This window comes from Engraulis encrasicolus, chromosome 1 (genome assembly GCF_034702125.1).
Source record: "Engraulis encrasicolus isolate BLACKSEA-1 chromosome 1, IST_EnEncr_1.0, whole genome shotgun sequence".
Taxonomy (NCBI): Eukaryota; Metazoa; Chordata; class Actinopteri; order Clupeiformes; family Engraulidae; genus Engraulis; species Engraulis encrasicolus.
Genome location: NC_085857.1, coordinates 43,830,608 through 43,856,651, shown reverse-complemented (window position 1 = coordinate 43,856,651; position 26,044 = coordinate 43,830,608). Strand labels below are relative to the sequence as shown.

Here is a 26,044-nt window from a genome sequence, read left to right as displayed (position 1 = left end):
GACTTTTACAGCCCTCAGAAGAATTTGATGTGGCCCTTCGAATGAAAAAGGTTCCCCACCCCTGCTGTAAACACTGTCTACTGCTGCACAGGTCCTTTTCGTCCGGCCAGTCGAAGTGGTCCACAAAACCTGTGACGCACACACGCACACACACGCACGCACGCACGCGCACACACACACACACAGGTCGTGTTAACCAACAATTGTCCGTCATTGACAGTTTAGTTTTTTTTAATGAGAAGGATTTCCGTCATTTTGACAAATTGCATGGAGGGTTATAAACCATACATTTAAGGTGTACAGTTACACCCTCCTAGTTGGAAGTTGTAGTGAGAGACTGTTGATTGAAAAAGGGGTAACGGGTGTCTATGCACGCGCTGATTGCGCATCTGCAAATGTTGTAGTTAGGGGGCAGGGCACAACCCCATATTTGTAAAACAAGATGACTGATAAAAATAGATGATGACAGACATTCTTACGACTTTCTCCATCAAAATGATGGAGAATGAAAATGTCAAACACTACCTCTGCACATGTACAGTGCGCACGCGCACACACACACACACACACACACACAGACACAGACACACACACACACCTTTTTAGTCATTAACTGGATACTGGCGTACTGGATATCCTCTTCAGCTCCCAACTCCATCTTGTTTTGCTGGGCAAGCTCTGTCTGGACAGCTCTGTCATGTGGAGGTCGTCGTAGATTGGGCTACAGTCTCCCTGATTCGGATTCACACATACATTGGGACATTTGTCAGTTGCTTTCCTAGAGCCTGTAGTACACACACACACACACACACACACCCACACACACACACACACACACACACACACACAGGCTCTCTCTCTCTCTCTCTCTCTCTCTCTCTCTCTCTCTCTCTCTCTCTCTCTCTCTCTCACCTGTGTATCGTACACATTCTGGCTTGTATTGCAAGTGGATGGCTGTCTCCTTCTTCTGCAGAGACAAACAAAAAAAACATTAATAAAGATGGCTGAAATTGGACAGTTTATGGGGAAGCCGTGGCGTCAGCTAAATGCAATGTAATGTAATATCTCTGAAGTCAAAATGCAACCATTTGAATACTCACCTATACACAAACACAAGCACCATTCCCACCATGACAGCCACAAGCAGCAAAATCCCCACAGCTGCATACAGGCCAGCTGGAACTGCAGAGAAAAATGATAATTATTCACTGCAATATCAGCAAAGTTCCGTTTTTTTAAACGAAGCAGGATTTAAATGGATTACACTACACTCACAATTTTTTTTTTAAAGTTGGCAAATAGGCCTATAAACGAAAACTGTGAAACAATAAAGAAAAAAATGGCTGCACACCTAAATCCTTTTGTTCCTCTGGTAGTAGCTAGCTAAGCTTTCAGTTGGCAGACCTTGCTTGGCTATTAAATGAACAAAAGGATTTAAGTGTGCAGACATTTGTCTTTCTTGAACCTAAGCAGGAAAAAACGACTAGCAGTTTCCATGGACAACAGTGGGGTTTATGTTTATACAGTATATCTATGCCACCAGATACTACTTTTCCTGCTTTCAAGTGCATTGAATCAAAGGTGTCTAGTGGCATCACGTGAAAAAGGTTACAGTTGAGGACGATATTATTAGCCTCCCTCCTGAAATTAGACATTTCTCTTGATTTCTCAGTGAGAATGACCATTATGAACCGTTTCTGTTATTCTAGAAGCAAATATACTGATGTCCAATGAGTTGAATTTGCATTTTTCTATCCCTACAATGAGTTTAAACAAAAAAGGGCAAAACTGACAAGGACAAAATTATTAGCCCCCTGATCATTAATAGTCAATATGACGCCATTTATGAACCAAAACTGACAACAGGCACTTTGATCAGTTGTTACTTAGGTTGGCACATGCCCCACTAGGGATTTTGGCCCATTTCTTCACTGCAAAATGTTCTTGCTGGTCCAAATTGCATGGATGCTGAGCATAGACATTTGCCACAGACTGTCAGTGGGATTGAGGACTGGACTTTGAGCGGGTCATTCCAGTATCATGGTTTTAGTGTCCTTGAAGAACCTCTGAACTAATTTAAATGTTTACTTTGGGCTACAATGTTGTTGGAGGACCCAGCAATCCAGATCCAGACCCAGACTCCCTGTGTCTGAGGCTGAATAACGGTCTAAAAACTTGATGCCCCCACCACTATGTGTAACTGTGGAAACTGCTTAGTCTCATTAGACCAAAGAAGCATTGGACACCTGCCTAGATGATTGTTATTGACCTGACCTCACCTGCCGTTTTTATTTCAAGAAAGACAGCTGTTAGGGCTTGTCATCATATTGGGCTTTGGAGCCATCATCACAAAAGAACCCTTTTACTAAAGGCGGTGCATATCAAATTGTTATTGAGCTTTGCCTATGAACATTTGAAAGTCAAAAATGAGTTTTGAAAGTCTCTGCTTTCATCTGATGAGATTCAATTGCACCTGTTTTGATGCATGAATTCTGCTTCTGTCAGGTGAAAAAAGGGATAGTCCTTAAAACTTTATAACATGGTTTCCACAATTAAACATAGTGGTGGAAGCATCATTCTGTGGCAGCCTCAGCCACAGGAAACCTTGTTTGGGTGTACGGCACCATAAAAACAGAAGATTATGATAGAATGTGGCAGGTGACCATGCAAAAATATGATCATAGAGAAAGCTAAGATCTTCACTGGATCTTTCAATAAGATAATAACCCAAAACTTTCATCCAAAATCGTTCAAATGTTCTTCAAGGTTACCAAAACCATGATCATGTTGTGGTTCGGATCTCAATCCTTTAGATAGTCTTTGAGGAGTGCTGAAAATGAATGTCCATCCTCAACATCCATTCAATTTGGATCAGGTTAACTATTTGCAATGAAAAAAATGAGCCAAAATCCCTGGTAGGGCATGTGCCAACATAGTTAACAACTAATGAAAGTGCCTGATGTCAGTTTTGCTTCATAAATGGCACTCTATTGACTATTAATAGTAAGGGGGCTAATAATTTTGTCTTTGCCATTTTTCCCTTTTTTTGTTTAAAATGTGAAAATGGAAAAATCCAAATTCAACTCATTGGACATTATCTCCATCAGTGTATTTGTTTCCAGAATAAGAGAAACGATTCATAATGCTCCTTCTCACTGAGAAATCAAGAGACGTCTAATTTCAGGAGGGGCTAATAATATCGTCCTCAACTGTATATGTACAGTATGTGCACTCATTAATTTTCACCTTACATTCACACACACTGAATCTTCAAATCCATGAATGTTTTCTTCTTTCATGGACACATACAGTCTATGAGACGGAACTCCTGTTATATTTGGTAAAGTCATAACACAGCCGTAAGGCATTAGTTAAGAAAGTTAATGTGTGTGACTACTTGACACAATGTTAGTTGAAAGAATTGTTAGTGAATAGTTGTCAATCGTTAGTTGATTCGTCTGCGTGTCAGCTGGTCAGACAGTCGGAAACTATGTTGGCACATGACCAGGGCAGGATTAAAATGGTCTGGGGCCCCTAGGCTACAGGTTGATGTGGGCCCTCCTGGAAGGCAAATTTCGTGACAAATTTACATAGACAGTGTCATAAGTACATGATAGGAATTCAGGATAACATGTCTACCAACTGTACTCAACATGACACATGATTTTTTTCAATATTGCATCCTGTCACAATTCTGCAATTTGTCACTCTTGGTCAATCTGGGGACCCCTGGCAGATGGGGGCCCCTAAGCTGCAGCCATACCTAGCCTGTGCGTCAATCAGGCACTGCACATGACGTGTTTTTACAGTAGGTCTGTTAAAATTGTTCAGTGCCAAGCTAAATGTTCAATAAGCAAAACGATGTGCACTAAAGTTTGACTGTAATATAGTTTTTAGTTATGGAAAAGTACCTGGAAATGTCACTTCAACGTCAGGAGAGTAGTGAGAGCCATACTGATTGCGTGCGACACAATAGTAAAACCCCTCGTCTCCAGTCCCCAACACTAAGCTACTGGTATTCCCTGTATCTTGAAGAACAGGTCCACTTTCAGTCTTCTTGTACCAGGTGTAGGTGTGAACTGATGGGTTGGCATCACTGTTGCAGGCCAGAGTCACTGAATGTTCCTCTGACGATCGAGGGCTAAGCACCAGCGATGTGGTCTTTGGGGGGTCTGAAAAACACACACACAGGGCATTACATGCTGAAACATGTTGATTCTTATACCTGTAAAAGGAAATGCATTGGGAAAATACTAGAAATGTACTGAATTGTGATTTTTAAGGTTCTGCTGAATACTGAATGCACTGCTGAAGATTCGTCCAAATCTGAAACCGAATATCGAATTTTACTCCAATCATCAGTTAGTACATTATCATTCAGTGAAAATCATTCCAGAGTGTACTTTTTTTCTAAACAGTAAGATAGAAATAGTGATACTACATGTTGAAGAAATTTTTTATTATTTTATTTTAAACTTTAAATTATAAAAACGTAGGCAATAACTCCTCTCCATCATTGACAACATAATCACGTTGCGCTTGGGTGGGAGACGTGACGTCTTGTTTTTTCGTAACATTGGTTAAAAACCTACAAAACTGTTATTTTCCTTTAAAAAACAAATGTCAAATAAAGAAGATGTGGTACATTATGTTTCATATTAGTCTTAGATGAGAAGAGACATTTTTGTTAAGATTAATGTAAAGGTTTATATGTCAAATTTCCTGCGGTGTGACTGTAACATTAATGAAACAATATATAATAATATATATATAAATTAACCAACAACATTTTGAATAATGTATGAAGCATTTGGCATGATTGCATAAATCTTAACTTAAGATTAAGATATGTGAATGTGGAAAAAACTCAAGACAGTAATATTAACTACAAATTCAATTTCGTAACACAAATTGCGTCCTGTGGGGTGACATGTATGTCAATGTTTGTGAATGGGCAGCTGCAAGGCCAACTACAGGGGTCTTAAAGACTGGCTCCTAACCAGTCAGTATGTCAGTTATTGGAGAGTGCTGTGGAAGTTTAAGGTGACTCTTAACCTCTTAATATGTCTTCATATTGCAATCTTTCTGTCACGCAATGCTTAGGTTCATTTTATGGTGTCCTGTGGTGTGACTGCTCTTATAGGAGGAAAAAAAAGATTTTTTATTAATGAAAACACATATTAAGATTAAACACAATATCATTATCAAGTTAGCATGAGCTCAGATGTCAGTCATGTATACAAAAGGATTAAAATGGCCATAATGCAGTGAATTCCCTGTGGTGTGACTCCATTTTCCTGCGGTGTGACATGCTTATGTTATGTGTTGATACAGGACACATTTTCCCAAAAATGGCAACAATTAGGCAAAATTCCACAGACCACTAAGTGCTTTATTTTTTTCTATTTTTTTCCAATTTTTATCCATCATTTTTTTCAGGAATTTGAAAAACTTTTTTTTTTTTTTGCGTTACGCCCTTAAACGTCAACCACCCGCTTACACATGCGGTAGGATTCTGGGGTCCGTATCTCAAAAGCGTCTTTGATAACGACGGTAGCAACGTCCTTCGTAAGAGCGACTCAACTCTCTCGACAGCGACACTCACCACTAAATCCAAGGGAATGGTAAGACGGTCTTAAGACGGTCTTAAGACGGTTAGCAACGACAAGAATCGAGAAACAGACCCCTGTTCAGTTGGCGCTCTAGAGTTCAGCCGAAACCGAACCCCATGGACAAGGCCGAATCCGAAACCGAATCTTGGATGAGATACATCTCTAGAAAAGCCAACCAAAATGGATATACTGTACAGCCTTTGGGGACATGGTGGGCAATAAACAGGGACAATGAAAACGATTCGCAAATCAGAGCAAATATAAACCAGAACCATTACAGAGTGAATGGATTCAAACAAACAAATTCACACTTCAAGAAATAGAAAATTGATTAATTAATGAAAGCATTGGTATGGATTCAATGACTAAAACGACAATTACTTACATAAAACATCAACGGACATCAGTGTAGAATGATGAAATCCAACTGAGTTGTCCGGTCTACAGTAGTATTGTCCACTGTCCTCTGTAGTGATGTTGATGATATCATAGTTTTGTCCTGATCCTACGACAGTGTCATTGCTGTTGGTCTTGTACCAGGTGTAGGTGTGCACTGGTGGGTTGGCATCACTGCTGCAGGTCAGAGTCACTGAATCCCCTTCCACAATGTTACCAGGAGGGCTAACTGATGCAGAGGTGTTCCTTGGAGAGTCTAGTTTAAGGAGGATGCAAATAATTTAGGTATAAAAAGTATTTATATTATACTGCAATAAAATAATTTTATAAAAACATACCAGTGTATACTATATTTTTTGCAGCACTTACACAAAACAGTCACATTCAATGACAGAGAGTCACTGTATCCCATTATATTTGTCCCTCTACAGCAGTACTGTCCAGTGTCCTCTGTGGTTATCTTGATGATGTCATAGTTTTGACCTGATCCTATGGCAGTGTCACTGCTGTTGATCTTGTACCAGGTGTAGTTGACTACTGGTGGGTTGGCATCACTGCTGCAGGTCAGAGTCACTGAATCCCCTTCCACTATGTTACCAGGAGGGCTGATCAATGCAGAAGTGTTCCTTGGAGAGTCTAACCATGGGGAATAACATGTGCAAGTTAAAATGCAAGCATATAGCCTACCATACATATACACTACCAGTCAAAAATTGCAACATTACATTTTCCAGCTATATATATTAATTCAAATTGTTCACATCTAATGAAAAGCATAGTACATACTGTAGTACAAAGGTATGCTCTGAACAGCCAGAATATTCTGTGGTGGGAAAAGCTTTGCATTGCAGTAGGTGATGCATGGCTTGGAAGGTTGGGCGGAGGGTTGGGCTCCTCACAGATAAAACATGTAAATGCGGACTGTATTATGTGAAAGTACAATTGAACACCTGGTGAACCGCTCACGACTTGCCTCGGGCACAGCTAAACGGGGCTTTAAGAAAAAAAAGGACTACTGGGTTATACCAATCATAATATAGCAAGACTTACAGAAGACATCAATGGACAGCGCTGTAGAATCATTGAATCCAACCGAGTTGGTCCCTCTGCAGTAGTATTGGCCAGTGTCCTCTCTGGTCGTCTTGATGATGCCATGGGCTTGTCCGAATCCAATGGGCGCCGTCCCACTGCCGTTGGTCTTGTACCAGGTGTAGGTGATTGCTGGTGGGTTGGCACCATCGCTGCTGCACGTCAGAGTCACTGAATCCCCTTCCGCTATGTTACCAGTGGGGCTGACCGACACCAGTATGTTCTTTGGGGGATCTTAATTTAAATCGGTAAAAATCAAAAGATACAATTACAGTGTATTGGCAAGAACATTTCACTTAATTTCACTGGGTGATTTTCTACCAATTATAGGGGAACGTGTCTATGTTCCCATGCCCATTGGTCCCACAGCCCATTGGTCCCACATCACTAAGACTTTTAACATTCATTTTTAGGCCCATTGGTCCCGCAGCCCATTGGTCCGACAGCATATTCCTGCGGCTCCATGTTCCACCATCTCTAAGAATTTATTGAAATTTAGGCCGTATGTTCAAAAGGCATGTTCGCTTAGTGTAATCGGAAATGTGGGAACATGGAGTTGTAGAACAAAGGGCGTATATCTGAATAATTCCTTAAAAATGTGAAAAAATGGAGCAGCAGGAATAAGCTGTGGGACCAATGGGCTGTGGGACCAGTGGGCTGACTGCCAATTATAGTATATGACTCAGTACCACTTACATAAAACATTTACATGCAATGATAGAGATTTGCTGTATCCAACAGTGTTCTCCACTCTGCAGTAGTATTCCCCAGAGTCTTCTGGATGTACGTTGATGATGCCATAGTTTTTTCCTGATCCAATCATTTCAGTCCTGTTGATCTTGTACCAGGTGTAGTTGCTTATCGGTGGGTTGGCATGACTGCTGCAGGTCAGAGTCACTGAGTCTCCTTCCTTTATATTGCCAAAGGGGAAGATTGAGGCAGAAGTGTACCTTGGGGAATCTAGTTTAAATGAACAAATTGGAAAGACAGACTGTCATATGTTGGAAAGCACATTTTTCATAATTTCTGGGCCACAGGTTGAGAGCTGGCTTCAATGAATGTTTAGGCCTATATATTGACAACCAAGACCAGACCAAGACCAGGACCGAGGCAGGGTGAGACCAAGTCAAGACCAAGAACAAACTAGAACTAGAGAGCCATAAATAATATGATCATACATGAATGTGAACTGAAGAACAAAAGTATGACAGTGAGGCTCGTAGGCCTAAAATGAACATGATTTAATTATAATTAGACACAATACAGACACCACTGTACTTCTTTTGTAAAGTGGAGGTCTGCTATTCTCTTCTCGCCACATAACCTTGAACTACCATGGGATTTTGAAAGTAATAAATAAAATAGACTGTTAAGGAGAAAGAGTTCCTGTCAAGAGCTCTTGTCAAAGCCTAGTCTTGTTTACACAATTGTTGGTAGCTGCCAGATCACATGCCTTTGCTGGCATTTTGAGGACAGAACAAGAAGTTGAATAATTCTTTATTTGTCAGCTACAATTGGGATGTGTCCCAATCAATCCATTGGTTGGAGACATACATACAAAAAGATTGTGTATGCATTTTTCAAATCAATGGATTGCTTGTGACACATGGACTGATTGAACAACAACATCAATGTGATTGGTAATCGATGTGGGTATTTACATTGGGTTACACTGTTACAATGTGTACATTCCACACTAAATCACATCATATTGCACACTGAAAAAGGCAAAAGCTGAAACACGTCTCTAGCCCCTGAAGACACGGCATTATACATTAGCTGTTACCAGAATGCCAATGACCAAGTCGTAATGTATTACTAAATTCCCAGTGCACTGTCATAGTAGTGTAGTACTATAGCAGCTAACTTTCAATGTCTATTACAGTGTGACAAAGGAGGTACGGTGCGCATTAATGGGCTACGTAATAAAACAAAACAAATCAAAACTGTTTAATTAAGCAAATACAGCCTCTTTTGGGTAAAATCTTTGAATTAAATTACAATAGAATTCATCCACTTACAGAACACATTTACATGCGATAGTGCAGAGTTACTAGATCCAATCGAGTTCTCCACTCTGCAGTAGTACTGTCCCGAGTCACCTGCTCTTATATGGTTGATAATGTAATTTTGTCCCGATCCTATAGGTTTTTTTCTGTTAACATTATACCAGGTGTAGGTGTGCACTGGTGGGTTGGCATCACTGGTGCAGGTCAGTGTCACTGAATTCCCTTCATCTATGTGACCAGTGGGGATGATTGATACAAGTGTGTTCCTTGGCGAATCTAGTTAAAAAAAAAAATAAAGGGAAAAAGAGTAAAGACAAAGTGTCTTACATGGGCAAGAACATTGCTCTTCGTTTTGTTCAGTAAGATGTAAAACTTGATTACATACGAAACTCTCCGCACTACTTACAGGACACATTTACATGCAATATGGTGGAGTTACTGGATCCAATCGAGTTCTCCACTCGACAGTAGTAATGTCCATTGTCCTCTGGTCTTATCTCGCTGACATTGTAATGTCGTGCTGTTCCTACGGTAGTTTCACCCGTTCCAATTTTGTACCAGGTGTAGTTGTGCACAGGTGGGTTGGCATCACTGCTGCAGGTCAGAGTCACTGAATCCCCTTCCACTATGTTACCAGGAGGGCTAACTGATGCAGAGGTGTTCCTTGGAGAGTCTAATTGAGGATAGATTAAAATATTGAAGCAAGAAAAAAATATATTGGACTGAAATATTTCAATGATATTCTGTATTGTTTTTGCTTGCTTACATAAAACAGTCACTTTCAATGACAGAGAGACACTGTATCCAATTATATTTGTCCCTCTACATCGGTATTGTCCGCTGTCCTCTGGGTTTATCTTGTTGAAGTTGTAGGTCTGTCCGGATCCTATGGCACGTGTGGTGATGTTGAGGCCATAGTTTTGTCCTGATCCTACGACAGTGTCATTGCTGTTGATCTTGTACCAGGTGTAGGTGTGCACTGGTGGGTTGGCATCACTGCTGCAGGTCAGAGTCACTGAATCCCCTTCCACAATGTTACCAGGAGGACTGATCGATACAGAGGTGTTCTTGGGAGAGTCTAAACAGTGATGGAATAAGTTATGATCTTAAACACATATACACAAACAAGGAAACAAACGGTTAACAATTATAACAATGAGCATCACATCTTCAATCGGATGCACTCACACTGGACAACCAGGGTCTCTGCAGGTGACTGATAATTCTCATTTCCCTGTACAGCACAGGAATAACGGCCAGAGTCAGTGATCCTCACTGGGTTGATAGTAAATGTCTTGAGTTGGTTGGCGATGTGCTGGCGGTTCCTATACCAGATGAAGGCGGGGTTGCCACCAATGTCACAGGAAGGTCTGCAGGTCAGAGTCACACTCTCTCCCTCCGTCACTGTGGTGTGACTCATCTCTACCTGTAGAGCTGAAAGACACAAGTCATTATCATTATCATGAAAGACTATGTAAGTAAGTCTAGTGCATGTCAACTTGTTGACAATAAAGCGGTTTGAAAAAGAAAGTGAAAGCCCCATTGGGAAACTCCAACTCCCATAGTACACAAGTGGACACTGCAAACAACGGAATTGCATTTATGCCTCATCCATGCAAGGGGGCAGCCCTCAATGGCACCCCACGGGAGCAGTGCAGCAGGATGGTACCATGCTCAGGGTACCTCAGTCAGAGAGCACTGGTTAATTACTCCCCCCACCAACCTGGCGGGTTGGGACTCGTACCGGCAACCTTTGGGCTACAAGTCTGACGCCCTAACTGCTTACCCATGACTGCCCTTAACTGTCCCTTGTTTGATTACTTACTTGAAATTGAGACAGTGACACCTGGCACTCCAGAGAATTTTCCACTTGGGTCATTCGTCAGAAATCTGAATTGATATTCTCCTGCATCACTCTCTTGCAGATGTTCTATTCTCAGGGCACAGTTGCTTTCCTTATCTCCGAGGTACTTGGTACGATTTTCATATCCCGGCTTCGTACCAAGATCCAATCTATCATCTGGTTTATGCCAGAATGTGTCAGTGACATTAACATTATTTGGATATGAGTATGAACAGCCCAGGTCTACTGATGATGCTTTCAAACCACAGACACTCTGAGGAGTGTAGGTCACACTCCAGCAATTTATAACACCTGAAACAAGAGATAAACATCACATTCATAATGATAAATAATGAATGACTGAATGAATGAATGAATGAATGAATGAATGAATGAATGAATGAATGAATGAATGAATGAATGAATGAATGAATGAATGAATGAATGAATGAATGAATGAATGAATGAATGAATGAATGAACAAAATCAATCTATCAATACATTTACTTGAAGCCCAATAACCACTGCACTTACAGGCTGAGGGGGAAGGATGATTCTCAAGTCCTTTCAGAGCACAGGAGTAACTGCCTGCATCTGTCTTACTGACTGAGCTCAGAGTCAGAGTGTTGCCACTGATTATCGGTTGGCTGGTCACAGGCTTATACCAGATGAAGGTGATGTCACTACCAGGATCACAGGAAGGTCTGCAGGTCAGAGTCACACTCTGTCCCTCTGTTGCTGTAGGACTCATCTCTACTCGCAGAGCTGAACAGAAAAAGTCATCATCATCATCATTATCATTTTCATCATTGTAGTCATCCTCATCATCTTCTTCATAATCTCTAGTAATCATCATGGTAGCACTATCGTCATTTACGTGTATATTAGAAACACATCTACATACTTGGAACTGAGATAGTGACACCCGGGCTTGCAGAGAACTGTACGATGAGATCCGTAGTTAGAAACCTGAATCGATATTCTCCTGCATCACTCTCCCGCAGACCTTCTATTCTCAGGGTGCAGTCACTTTCTTTGTTCCCAAGGTACTTCACACGATTTGCGTATTCTGGCTTTGTACTAAGATCTTCTTCAGAGTCTGGTCTATGCCAGAATGCTTCAGTAACTTGAACATCATTCAGATATGAGTAAGAACAGCTCAGGTCTACTGAGGATCCTTTCACAGCACAGATACTCTGATGAGTGTATGTCACACTCCAGCAATTTACACCTGAAACAAGAGAGATGATGAAACTATATCAGATGTAATGAGACTTCATTCCCTCAACTGCTAACCACAGAGTTTCATACAGTATGTGCACATCCGACTATTTAGTATGTCTGTCTATCTGACCATTCATCCATCTATCAGAATCAAATATGGCTATTTGTGACAACTGTGTAGAGTAGATTACTTTGCATATGATGAAATTAATCGTGTAGATATGATCTGGAGAGAACAACCAATAAACGGAGAATTGACTAATTCAACAGTAAACCAATAAGATAATAAATACATGAATATACTGTATATCCACTGGACTTACAGAGTAAGGGTGAAGGATAATCGTCATGTTCTCTCAGAGCACAGGAGTAACGGCCAGAGTTTGCCTTACTCACTGAGCTCAGAGTCAGAGTGTTCTTAGTGAGTGCCGGCTGGCTGTTTACAGGCAGTTTGTTGTGGTACCAGATGTAGCTGGGGTTGGAGTCATCAGGACACGAGGAGCGGCAAGTCAGGACCACTTGCTGTCCCTCTGTCACAGTGGTAGGACTCATGTTTACCTCCAGAGCTGAGGGGAACAGATCGGTGTCATAATCATCATCATCATCATCATCATCATCATCATCATCATCATCATCATCACGGGACTGCATTCAGGTTGGCATTATAAACAAATCTACTTACTTGAAACTGACATAATGACACCTGGCATTCCAGACATTCGGCCCCCAGATTTAGTGGTCAGACACCTGAATTGATATTCTCCTGTATCACTCTCCTGTAGATCTTCTATTCTCAGGGCACAGTTGCTTTCTTTGTTTCCGAGATATTTGGTACGATTTGCATATTTTGGCTTTGTACTAAGATCCATTAGATCATCTGGTTCATGCCAGAATGTTTCAGTGACATTAACATCATTTGGATACGAGTACGAACAGCCCAGGTCTACTGATGAACCTTTCGCAGCGCAGACAATCTGATAAGTGTAGGTCACACTCCAGCAATTTAGAACACCTTAAACAGAGAAGGACATCATACGATCAAATCATTGACAATAATAAGATTTCTGATTTCTAATGCCAAAAATACCAAATAACGATACTTTGTGGCTGATTTCACTGTTGAAATGAATTACAGCCCAATAACCATACCTGTCAACCAACCCTAATTTCCCGGGAAGCTCCCTAATTTTGACTCATTTCCCGGTTTCTTCCCGATTTGAATGTTTTCCCGGAATTATCCCGGATTTTTCACATTATCAAAAAACACCGTTGGTCCAGTAGGCTATTTATAGGCTACCCACGGCCCTGTCCGACGAGCCACACCCCCTCTTGAAGAGAGAGACAGAGAGGGTCTTGCTTATCAAGCTACCTGCCAGAAGACGGTATGCCAGATACCACCAAGAATTGAAGTTCCTTAAAAATACGAGCTGTCAACCTCGAGCTCCGTAGCGCTTGTGCGCTCACTCTTTTCCTCAGAAAACGTCAGTTCATGCAACGCATAAAACAGCCTCGGAACAGCGAATCATGCGATTAACCTAATCACAACCTGTACCAGCATGAAGTTTTGCACGAACAGACAACTTGTGCGACAAAACAACAAGAAGAAACTGATTGCGCTCATTTCAGTGTTTTGTTTTCATTGCATTGCTTCTCCACGCTGTAAAACGTGTGGTGAGGGATTTTAGACAGGACCTGTCTTTGCACTCGCGCTGTTGTGAAAAGCAGAGTAGAACGCACCGTCCGATCTGTGTCTGTCATCCCGTTGACTGTCAAAATTTGGCATTTAGAATATTTCCCGGATTTTGGCTTAAAATATGGGAATTTTCCCGGATTTTGGGAGCTCAAAGTTGACAGCTATGCCAATAACCACTGCACTTACAGGCTGAAGGGGAAGGATGATTCTCAAGTCCTTTCAGAGCACAGGAGTAACTGCCTGCATCTGTCTTACTGACTGAGCTCAGAGTCAGAGTGTTGCCACTGATTATCGGTTGGCTGATCACAGGCTTATACCAGATGAAGGTGATGTCACTACCAGGATCACAGGAAGGTCTGCAGGTCAGAGTCACACTCTGTCCCTCTGTCGCTGTAGTAGGACTCATCTCTACCCTCAGAGCTGTACGGGAAAAGACATCATCATCATCATCATTACCATCTTCATCATTGTAGTCATCTTCATCATGTTCTTCATCACCTCTGGTAATCATCATGGTAGCACTATCATTATTTACACGTATATGAGAAACTCATCTACTTACTTGGAACTGAGATGGTGACACCTGGACTTGCAGAGAACCGTACAATGGGATCTGTAGTTAAAAACCTGAATCGATATTCTCCTGCATCACTGAACCGCAGATCTTCTATTCTCTGAGTACAGTCACTTTCTTTGTTTCCAAGGTACTTCACACGATTTGTGTAGTCTGCCTTTGTGCCAAGATCTTCTTCAGAATCCGGTCTATGCCAGAATGCTTCAGTAACTTGAACGTCATTCAGATATGAGTAAGAACAGCCCAGGTCTACTGAGGATCCTTTCACTGCACAGATAGTCTGATGAGTGTATGTCACACTCCAGCAATTTACACCTGAGACAAGAAAGATTATGAAATTTATCAGGTGTAATGAGACTTGATTTCCTCAATTACTAAGCACAGAGTTTCATATGTGCACATGTGTCTATTTAGTATGTCTGTCTATCGGTCCATTCATCCATCTATCAGAATCAAATATGACTATTTGTGACAACTGTCAAGAGCAGATTACTTTGCATACGATGGCTTGAATCATGTAGGGATATGTTCTGCAGAGAACAACCATGAGACTGAGAACTGATTTATTCAAAAGTAAATCAATAAGGTGATAAATAAATGAACAAATCTCAACTGGACTTACAGACTAATGGTGAAGGATAATCGTCATGTTCTCTCAGAGCACAGGAGTAACGGCCAGAGTTTGCCAGACTCACTGAATTCAGTGTCAGTGTGTTGTGACTGATTGAGGGCTGTTGGGTAACAGGCCGTGTGTTGTGGTACCAGATGTAGCTGGGGTTGGAGTCATCAGGACATGAGGAGCGGCATGTCAGAGTCACACTCTGTCCCTCTTTCACAGTGGTAGGACTCATGTTTACCTCCAGAGCTGAAGGGAACAGATCGATGTCAAAATCAACATCAACATCGTCATCGTCATCGTGGTCATCATGGTCATAATCATCATCATCATCATCATCATCATCATCACGGGACTGCGTTCAGGTTGGCATTATGACCAAATATCTTTATACATCTACTTACTTGAAACTGACATAATGACACCTGGCATTCCAGACATTCGGCCCCCAGATTTAGTGGTCAGACACCTGAATTGATATTCTCCTGTATCACTCTCCTGCAGATCTTCTATTCTCAGGGCACAGTTGCTTTCTTTGTTTCCGAGATATTTGGTACGGTTGGCATATTCTGGCTTTGTACTAAGATCCATTAGATCATCTGGTTCATGCCAGAATGTTTCAGTGACATTAACATCATTTGGATAAGAGTACGAACAGCCCAGGTCTACTGATGAACCTTTCGCAGCACAGACACTTTGATAAGTGTAGGTCACACTCCAGCAATTTAGAACACCTTAAACAGAGAAGGACATCAGACGATCAAATCATTGACAATAATAAGATTTCTGATTTCTAATGCTAAAAATTCCAAATAACGATACTTTGTGGCTGATTTAACTGTTGAAATGAATTGCATCCCAATAACCACTGCACTTACAGGCTGAAGGGGAAGGATGATTCTCAAGTCCTTTCAGAGCACAGGAGTAACTGCCTGCATCTGTCTTACTGACTGAGGTCAGAGTCAGAGTGTTGCCACTGATTATCGGTTGGCTGGTCACAGGTTTATACCAGATGAAGGTGATGTCACTACCAGGATCACAGGAAGGTCTGCAGGTCAGAGTCACACTCTGTCCCTCTGTCGCTGTAGTGGGACTCATCTCTACCCTCAGAGCTGAACGGGAAAAGACATCATCATCATCATCATCATCATCATTATCATCATCGTCATCATCATTACCATCTTCATCATTGTAGTCATCTTCATCATGTTCTTCATCACCTCTGGTAATCATCATGGTAGCACTATCATTATTTACACGTATATGAGAAACTCATCTACTTACTTGGAACTGAGATGGTGACACCTGGACTTGCAGAGAACTGTACAATGGGATCCGTAGTTAAAAACCTGAATCGATATTCTCCTGCATCACTGAACCGCAGATCTTCTATTCTCTGGGTACAGTCACTTTCTTTGTTTCCAAGGTACTTCACACGATTTGCGTATTCCGGCTTCGTGCTAAGATCTTCTTCAGAATCTGGTCTATGCCAGAATGCTTCAGTAACTTGAACGTCATTCAGATATGAGTACGAACAGCCCAGGTCTACTGAGGATCCTTTCACAGCACAGATACTCTGATGAGTGTATGTCACACTCCAGCAGTTTACACCTGAGAAATGGCAGATTACGAAGTTCATCAGATACAATTAGACTTGATTAGCTCAATTGCTAACCACAGAGTTTCATATGTGCATATCTGTCTATTTAGTATGTCTGTCTGCCTATCTATCAATTCATCCATCGATCAGAATCAATGACCTTTTTGAGACAACTCTGCAGAGCAGATTATTTTGCATATGATGACTTGGGCAATTAAGTCGTGCAGATATGTTCTGTAGAGAACAACCATTAGACTGAGAATTGACTAATTCAATAGTGATCTAATAAGATACTAAATACATGAACAAATCTCCACTGGACTTACAGATTAACGGTGAAGGGTGATCCTCATGTCCTCTCAGAGCACAGGAGTAACGGCCAGAGTTTGCCAGACTCACTGAACTCAGAGTCAGAGTGTTGTTCGTGAGTGCCGGCTGGCTGTTTACAAGCAGTCTATTGTGGTACCAGACGTAGCTGGGGTTGGAGTCATCAGGACATGAGGAGCGGCATGTCAGGACCACTTGCTGTCCCTCTGTCACAGTGGTAGGACTCGTGTTTACCTCCAGAGCTGAAGGGAACAGATCGGTGACATCATCATCATCATCATCATCATCATCATCATCATTATCATCATCACGGGACAGTGTTCAGGTTGGCATTATGACCAAATCTACTTACTTGAAACTGACATAATGACACCTGGCATTCCAGACATTCGGCCCCCAGGTTTAGTGGTCAGACACCTGAATTGATATTCTCCTGTATCACTCTCCTGCAGATCTTCTATTCTCAGGGGACAGCCATTGTCTTTGTTTCCGAGATATTTGGTACGATTTGCATATTTTGGCTTTGTACTAAGATCCAATCTATCGTCCGGTTTATGCCAGAATGTTTCAGTGACATTAACATAATTTGGATACGAGTAAGAACAGCCCAGTTCTACTGACGATCCTTTCGCAGCACAGACACTCTGATGAGTGTAGGTCACACTCCAGCAATTTAGAACACCTGACAGAGAAGGACATCAGACGACCAAATCATTTACAATAATAAGATTTCTAATTTCTAATGCTAAAAATACAAAACATTTACACATTACACATTTAACTCTTAATGGCCGATTTAATTCATGAACTTAATTACACCCCAATAACCACTGCACTTACAGGCTGAAGGGGAAGGATGATTCTCAAGTCCTTTCAGAGCACAGGAGTAACTGCCTGCATCTGTCTTACTGACTGAGCTCAGAGTCAGAGTGTTGCCACTGATTATCGGTTGACTGGTCACAGGCTTATACCAGATGAAGGTGATGCCGCTACCAGGGTCACAGGAAGGTCTGCAGGTCAGAGTCACACTCTGTCCCTCTATTGCTGTAGTGGGACTCATCTCTACTCGCAGAGCTGAACAGAAAAAGTCATCATCATCATCATCATCATCATCTTTAATATCTTCATCATTGTAGTCATCCTCATCATCTCCTTCATCATCTCTAGTAATCATCATGGTAGCACTATCATCGTTTAGCATCATTTATATTAGAAACTCATCTACTTACTTGGAACTGAGATAGTGACACCCGGACTTGCAGAGAACTGTATGATGGGATCTGTAGTTAGAAACCTGAATCGATATTCTCCTGCATCACTGAACCGCAGATCTTCTATTCTCTGGGTACAGTCACTTTCTTTGTTTCCAAGGTACCTCACACGATTTTCATATTCTGGCTTCGTGCCAAGATCTTTTTCAGAATCTGGTCTATGCCAGAATGCCTCAGTAACTTGAACATCATTCAGATATGAGTAAGAGCAGCCCAAATCTACTAAGGATCCTTTCACAGCACAGATACTCTGATGAGTGTATGTCACACTCCAGCAATTTACACCTGAGACAAGAAAGATGATGAAATATATCAGATGCAATGAGACTTGATTCCCTCTATTGCTAAGCACAGAGTTTCATATGTGCTGCACATGTGTCTATTTAGTTTGTCTGTCTGTCTATCGGTCCATTCATCCAGCTATCAGAATCAAATATGGCTATTTGTGACAACTGTGCAGAGTAGATTACTTTGCATATGATGACTTGAATCGTGTAGATGTGTTCTGGAGAGAACAACCATTAGACTGAGAATTGACTAATTCAATAGTAATCCAATAAGATACTAAATACATGAACAAATCTCCACTGGACTTACAGATTAACGTTAAAGGGTGATCCTCATGTCCTCTCAGAGCACAGGAGTAACGGCCAGAGTTTGCCAGACTCACTGAACTCAGTGTCAGTGTGTTGTGACTGATTGAGGGCTGTTGGGTAACAGGCCGTGTGTTGTGGTACCAGATGTAGCTGGGGTTGGAGTCATCAGGACATGAGGAGCGGCAAGTCAGGACCACTTGCTGTCCCTCTGTCACAGTGGTAGGACTCATGTTTACCTCCAGAGCTGAGGGGAACAGATCGGTGTCATAATCATCATCATCATCATCATCATCATCATCATCTGGTGTAATCAGTATGGTAGCACTATCGTCATTTATATTAGAAACTCATCTACTTACTTGCAACTGAGATGGTGACACCTGGACTTGCAGAGAACTGTACGATGGGATCCGTAGTTAGAAACCTGAATCGATATTCTCCTGCATCACTCTCGTGCAAATCTTCTATTCTCAGAGTACAGTCGCTTTCTTTGTTCCCGAGGTACTTCACACGGTTAGCGTATTCTGGCTTCGTACCAAGATCTTCTTTAGAATCTGGTCTATGCCAGAATGCTTCAGTAACTTGAACATCATTCAGATATGAGTAAGAACATCCCAGGTCAACTGAGGATCCTTTCACAGCACAGATACTCTGATCAGGGTATGTCACACTCCAACAATTTACACCTGAGAAATAGCAGATTACGAAGTTCATCAGGTGCAATTAGCATTAATTACCTGCTAATAGCTAATCACATGTGCTCATCTATCTATTTAGTATTTCTGTCTGTCTTTCCATCATCTATTCACCCATCCATCCATCTACAGCATTCTGGGGTTCGGCATTAGGCTTAATTGTAGTGATTTTAGTGGGAGACTATGTGTAAAATCTCTGCTAAGTTACTGTTGCAAGAACAAAAGAATCTGCAAACTTACTTGGAGTTATGTATGAATTGGGTGTATAATATGTTTTCATCTTTATCTAAGTCATAACAATGGATAAACACCTTCTGTAACTAATGTGACACGGAAAATGAAGTGAATTAATTTGTACATTGAACAATGCATGTAAACATTCACAGAGCAGGGTACAACACATATGGCCATGTGTCAATTACAAGACAGAGTGCCTTAAGAAAGTGCAGGCAACTTTCTCTAAGTGGAGATTACTTTGCTCCCTCAGGGCCTGTACTGAAGTATGTCATCTATAGAAAAAAAAATCAATTTTATCAAGATATTTTGCAGGAATAGAAAATATAAAAGCAAAATCGACATCAGATTAGTTCAGAACATCAGAAAATACAAATTCTAGATTGACCCAGTCAGAGGCACGACCCGTTGGTCCGACAGCCCATTAGTCCGACCACACACACTAAAACTATGCCCAAAAATAAACCGTCAGTATCGTCAGTAAAGGCATGTTCTCTCAGTATACAATTATTTTAGCGTTATAAGTTTGTAAATATTCACTTTTAAGTTTACTGAAAAGTGAAAACTATGCCCAAACCAAAACAATTCCTAACCCTAACCGTCAGTAAAGGCATTTTTTGTCTGAAAACACGTGTCCGTACAGCCTCACCTGCCCTAGTAGCTGCATGATGCTGCCATATGGCTTATTGTCTGTCGGACTAATGGGCTGTCGGACCAATGGGCAGACCCCGTCACAAGCATTGTGTGTTGTGGAATGGTGTGTTAGCTTTGTCATTTAATAATGGTCTGGATCTGCAGTCTGATAGTATAAACATGCCCCCCTAAAAAAAAAATTTAATGACCAAAAACATTATCCAACATCTTGCTCATTCACACAACAGTTTGCTAGCTAGCGAACCATAGAGATAGCCTGTTATCGAGCATCTTTGCTAGCAGGACAACTAGTAGTCTGCTGCAATCCTGACAAATACAGTACATACCTCTTCTCCTTAACATGTATTTAACATTGAAAGGAGATTACCCAATAAATATTCTGGCATATTATCTGAAACATTCACAAGAACGCGATAGCTAGCGAAACAGTTATTGTGTTAGCTGGCCAGACAACAGGCCTCATACAGTTCACTAGATAGTGAATCATATAAACTGCGTTCCAAATTATTATGCAAAAAGTGTCAATTTAGTTGTCACTGACAAGTTGTCAATTTAGTCACTTTGTAGCTAGATTTGGCGACTTTTGGCCGTCTCTGGCGACTAAAAGCCTCACTTTTTGAACCTGGCGACTTTTAAAAACTGGTCTTTTTAAAGGCTTTAGGGGCTGCAGATTAGCTCTGATATCCAAAAAGAAGCTAGCACTGCCCTTTTGTGTTATGAACATAGTCATGTGGAGACGTCTCTAGAGATCAGCGTGTCGTGCGTGACGCTGTGATGCCATATTTAACGCCATGACGTCATCTAGCGACTTTCGCTGGGGTTTTTTTAGTCAACACTGGTTATTAAATCCAAAAGTTCACGTTTTATTTTATTTTTTTCAATTTTGCACTGTGAATGTTTACGTGCTGTGATCAATGATTCAATGCCCAATTCAGGCAGAAATATAAGTCATTTCAAAGCCTTCATGGCAGTGAGATTCAAATAATCCAATGAGCCAATACCTCCCTAATAAACAAATAAGTTAATGAATTAATAATACAATTAATATCCACTGGACTTACAAACTGAGGGGGAAGGGTGATCCTCATGTCCTCTAAGAGCACAGGAGTAACGTCCAGAGTTTGCCAGACTCACTGAGCTCAGAGTCAGTGTGTTGCCACCTATTGCCGGCTGGCTGTTTACAGGCCGTGTGTTGTGGTACCAGATGTAGCTGGGGTTGGAGTCATCAGGACACGAGGAGCGGCATGTCAGAGTCACACTCTGTCCCTCTTTCACTGTGGGGGGATTCATCTCTACCAGCAGAGCTGACATAAGAGTGTCAGTAAGTTATCCTTTCATTTTGTATCAGACAGAAAAACATATCCTGTTTCATGATGTCCAAAGAAATTAAATTACCTGTGACAGACAGAGTGAATGTTGATTGACTTGTCCATTTCCCGTCTGATTTATCTGTTTCAAACCTGAACTTGTATGATCCAGCATCACTGTCTCTCACATCTGTAATTCTCAGGGTGCAGTTATGTCTTTTGTCCCCCAGATATGTCAATCTGTCAATCCTATTTGCATCGCTAAAATCCTTCGGGGTGTTATTTTCAAACCAAATTGATTTCAGGGGTGTGTAACCATGGGGATATGTGTAGGAGCAACTGATATCTACTGAGGAATTCTGGGGGACACATTTGTTGGAATCAAAGTCCACTTTCCAATCTGAGTTAGATACACCTGAGAAACAAGGACAAAGAAATTAATAAATTGGTAAAACACTGCTGAGCATCTAATACACATAATAATATGTGGGGGGGAAATACTCAGTAAGTAGACCTATTACTTAGTAAATATTCATGAAAAGATGAAATCTGGCGATAGGCGGCACAGTTTCAATGAGCAGCATATTTGCAATACCTACACTGGCCACCACACAATGCACCTTTAACTACACAAACGTTAATGTGATTAAAAAATGAAACTATTTAATTTAAGGGCTATTTTTGAGGTTTTGTGCAAAATCTACTTTGATTCTAATAAACATGTACATCACAATGATTTGGGTGTACAGTTTTCACCCTTTATGTTTTTGCTTACTTATGTATGTACCACTGTATCACATCTATAATGTCAAGTAAACAGTGACATGAGAAAATCAGTACCATTAAATTGTGTAGGCCTATAACAATAATAATTTAAAAAATATATAATAGTGGAAAAATATTTACACATAAAATCATAAACACGTCTTGCATTTTTCCTAGCAGGATTAGGCTTAGAGTTTTTGACCGACCATACTACACAAAAACAAACAAACAAAACAGCTCAATGTGAAAGTATAACAGACTGAAAGGGAGGAAGCTGAATCCTCTCAGAAATACACAAAAGTATTTTCCACTCGGGGTCAGTTGCGATAATGACAGGTGACATAAATGTAAATATTTTAATTTCAAACCTGGAGAGATGAGCAGGAAGAACACTAGAATGGTGCTTTCTGAATGCATAGTTGTGCAGCCCTGTTTATGAAAATGCAACCAAAAAATACCAGTTTTATCAAAATTAGGCTATACTATATTACAGATTTTTGTTTGAATAAATTAATCTGCAATTTAACACACATGCCCCCAATGGTAAGGGAGTGAGGTGTGTGGTACTAGTAAAAAATTGACGCCCCCCTGCATGAGATTGACATGACAACATTGTCAAAACAGTGGCAAAACACTCATGAACATTGATGAAAGCCAAATTAATCACGTTTCGACCACATTTGTGCTTTGACCTGATGAAGACCAAATTTGTGTTTGAAACACATTGACATTTTAATGTCATATAGCCAGCCACAGTGCCTGGGAGCTGTTGCTTTGTTGCATGTGGACATCGATGGATGCACCATCACCCCATCCCCTGAAGTACGTAACCTGGGTGTCATCTTGGATTCATCACTTTCACTTCACTCCCACATCAAAAAAGTCACCAAATCGGCATTCTATCATCTCCGAAACATCTCCAGACTCAGGCCTTCACTCTCTATAAGACAGTTACGGAGACGCTCACTCACTCCTTCATCTCCTCCCGTCTGGACTATTGCAATGCCATCCTGCTTGGTCTACCCAACAAGGCCCTAGACAAACTGCAATATGTCCAGAACTCTGCTGCCAGGATCATAACAGGCACTAGACCCTGGCAGCACATCACCCCCATACTCAAGCAGCTTCACTGGCTCCCCATCAAGTCACGCATTGCCTACAAAGTCCTCCTCCTAACCTTCAAGTCCCTCCATGGTCTGGCACCCCACTACCTCACAGACCTCATTCACCCCTATGACCCCTCAAGATCCCTGTGGTCCTCTTCCAAGGGCCAGCTGATCGTCCCTCGTGCCAGGCTCAAGGCCACCAGTGAGAGAGCCTTCCATGTTGCTGCTCCCATTCTTTGGAACAATCTGCCTGACCACATCCATGCCCCTCACTGGCCATGTTTAAGCAACACCTTAAGACACATCTCTTCCTGGAGGCTTATGGCTGCTAGTCCCACAAGCACTTTCACTTACATGCATTCACACACATGCTCACACACTGACGCGCACACACACTCACACTTTCCAACACAACACTCTGTGAAGCGTCCTTGGGTGTTCTGAAAGGCGCTATATAAAACGAAATTATTATTATTATTATTATTATAGATGTTACATTGACTGTCAAAGTGTTAAATTAACACTGCATTTTTTACTCTGTATTGGAAGAATCACTATCCTGGTCTCTCTTTAAAGTCACTTTAACTAAAAACTAACACAGCCTACCCCACTCTCCCCTAATCAGTCCACTGTGACTGCAAACCTCCACACATGCTGTTGTCATGTGTGAGATGGTTAGGCTTCTAGACCTCTTCTGATCCTACGTCACAGCATTCACTGGAGGAAAAACAAACCATCATCTTAGCATAGCGCTGAACAACACAGTAAAAATGCATTATAACAGTAATTCAAAACTAAGAACGCTGGGACCAAATAGCCTAGCCAGGCCCCGCCCTCCAAGTGACGCAACACCTTTAGCGTTGCTTCTAGTCAGACTAATAGCAATTTCAATATCGTTTTTGATCTCCAGAAAAAACGGAAACTCCACCCACTTTGTCAGAAACCAGTCAAGCAGTAGCAAACCAAAGCGGGTCAACCATGCCGTTTGGGAAATGTTAATTGCTATGCTCTTGGTCTGACCAAGTCTCGAAGAGATTTGAAAGTCGATGATTATCAGGCTTCAAATAGCTATAGGCCAGACACTCTAGAAGATGTTATATTGACTGTGTTGAATTAACACGGCATTGTTTACTTCAGGCTCAACATTAACTTTTGTCACATGTGGCTTCTTTTTCCCCCATCCAACTCTATGTTCCTTTTTTCATGTAATGAAACTCTAACCGAGGAGTTTCATTACATCAAAACAGGAACGTGAAAAGCATGTGAGGAATCAGCAATAAAAGCAAATGTGTCAAATCAGCAGTAAGACTTTGCTGCAGAAGAGAAAGTCACATCATAGACTGGGACAACGCACAAATCATACAAGAGAACAACCTATACCAGTTGATAGAGATCAGAAAGTGCAGCCCACAAGAGAAAAACACTGGGATGGGGTAGCAGGTACACACACAGTGCATGCAGTGCACGATTACATGCTCTCACACACCTGGGGTGCCATCCTGAGAGAACAAAATTGACAGCAGGGCAGTATCCCAAGAAGCTGGCTCAGTAGTAAACCAGTAGTAAACCAGGTCAATGTAGGGAGTGGTAAATCATCTAATTAACCCATTGATGCCTGAAACACCTCCAGAAATGAGTCCTAAATGCCTAAGCCATTTTTGGGAAAAGGTACTGTCAGACTATAAAACTTAACCATGATATGAGTTGCATTTAAACACTAAGACACTCATTGTGCATTACAATGTGTTAATTTAGCTCTAACATACCAAGATTTGTAATACAATTGTCTCAAATCTCATGAGCCTGAATGTTGTGTCATGCATGTATTGCACAACACATCCAGCATCAATGGGTTGAAGCACATGGAGACTTGATTTTCTTTATGATGCCGGGGATGCCGCCCCTTTGACCGGTACCCAGGACAAAGCCCTCTGAAAGAGCCCCCTAATACAAACAATGTACTGAAGACTCCTTTCTCTTCCTCTGTCATCTTCCCTGTCTGTTACTGTACATAGGACATATGCTCTCATAACGGAGTCATGGCCAAATATAAGCATCCCTCTCTCAAATGGCTTTGTCCCATAGCACAGCCAAAGCTGCCTGGAGCCCTGTCTCAACATCCTACACTGGACAGATCAAACATTTTGTACATGTCACTGATTCTTTAAAGTTTGGCGAAAATTCATACTACTGATAAAAGTGTTAATTTTGGTGAAAAACAATAACATTAATTCAATAGAATTAATTCTGGGTTGCATAAGGTCCTCTACATTACTGAGGACCTCTTTCCAAACCCTAAGCAACAAATCATTGTAAAATGTAGGAACACATTGGTAGATGCCACCATGTAAAACATAATCATGTAGGCTACTTACAAAACGAGGGACTGACATCTCTGGTTAAAGACAGCACATGCTCTTCAACTGAACGGCA

The 26,044-nt window shown here is 41.3% G+C and overlaps 1 protein-coding gene across 1 annotated transcript; it reads right to left on the bottom strand.

The window, feature by feature from the left end:
• Window positions 1-684: 684 nt before the first annotated feature.
• Window positions 685-26,044, bottom strand: LOC134457397 (sialoadhesin-like; the record flags this gene model as incomplete). Its single annotated transcript, XM_063209412.1, has 33 exons — window positions 25,987-26,044; window positions 22,874-22,934; window positions 21,829-22,155; window positions 21,495-21,737; window positions 19,210-19,536; window positions 18,852-19,094; window positions 18,213-18,539; window positions 17,824-18,057; window positions 17,336-17,665; window positions 16,983-17,225; window positions 16,341-16,667; window positions 15,935-16,168; window positions 15,461-15,790; window positions 15,063-15,305; window positions 14,429-14,755; window positions 14,053-14,286; window positions 12,856-13,185; window positions 12,497-12,739; window positions 11,854-12,180; window positions 11,484-11,714; window positions 10,932-11,261; window positions 10,295-10,540; window positions 9,873-10,184; window positions 9,513-9,779; window positions 9,119-9,382; window positions 7,794-8,057; window positions 7,059-7,331; window positions 6,378-6,644; window positions 5,998-6,264; window positions 3,912-4,172; window positions 1,101-1,182; window positions 913-967; window positions 685-732 (listed from the first exon to the last, which is right to left on the bottom strand). Coding segments are annotated over exons 1-33 (8,115 nt in total), but the record flags the coding sequence as incomplete, so codon positions are not given.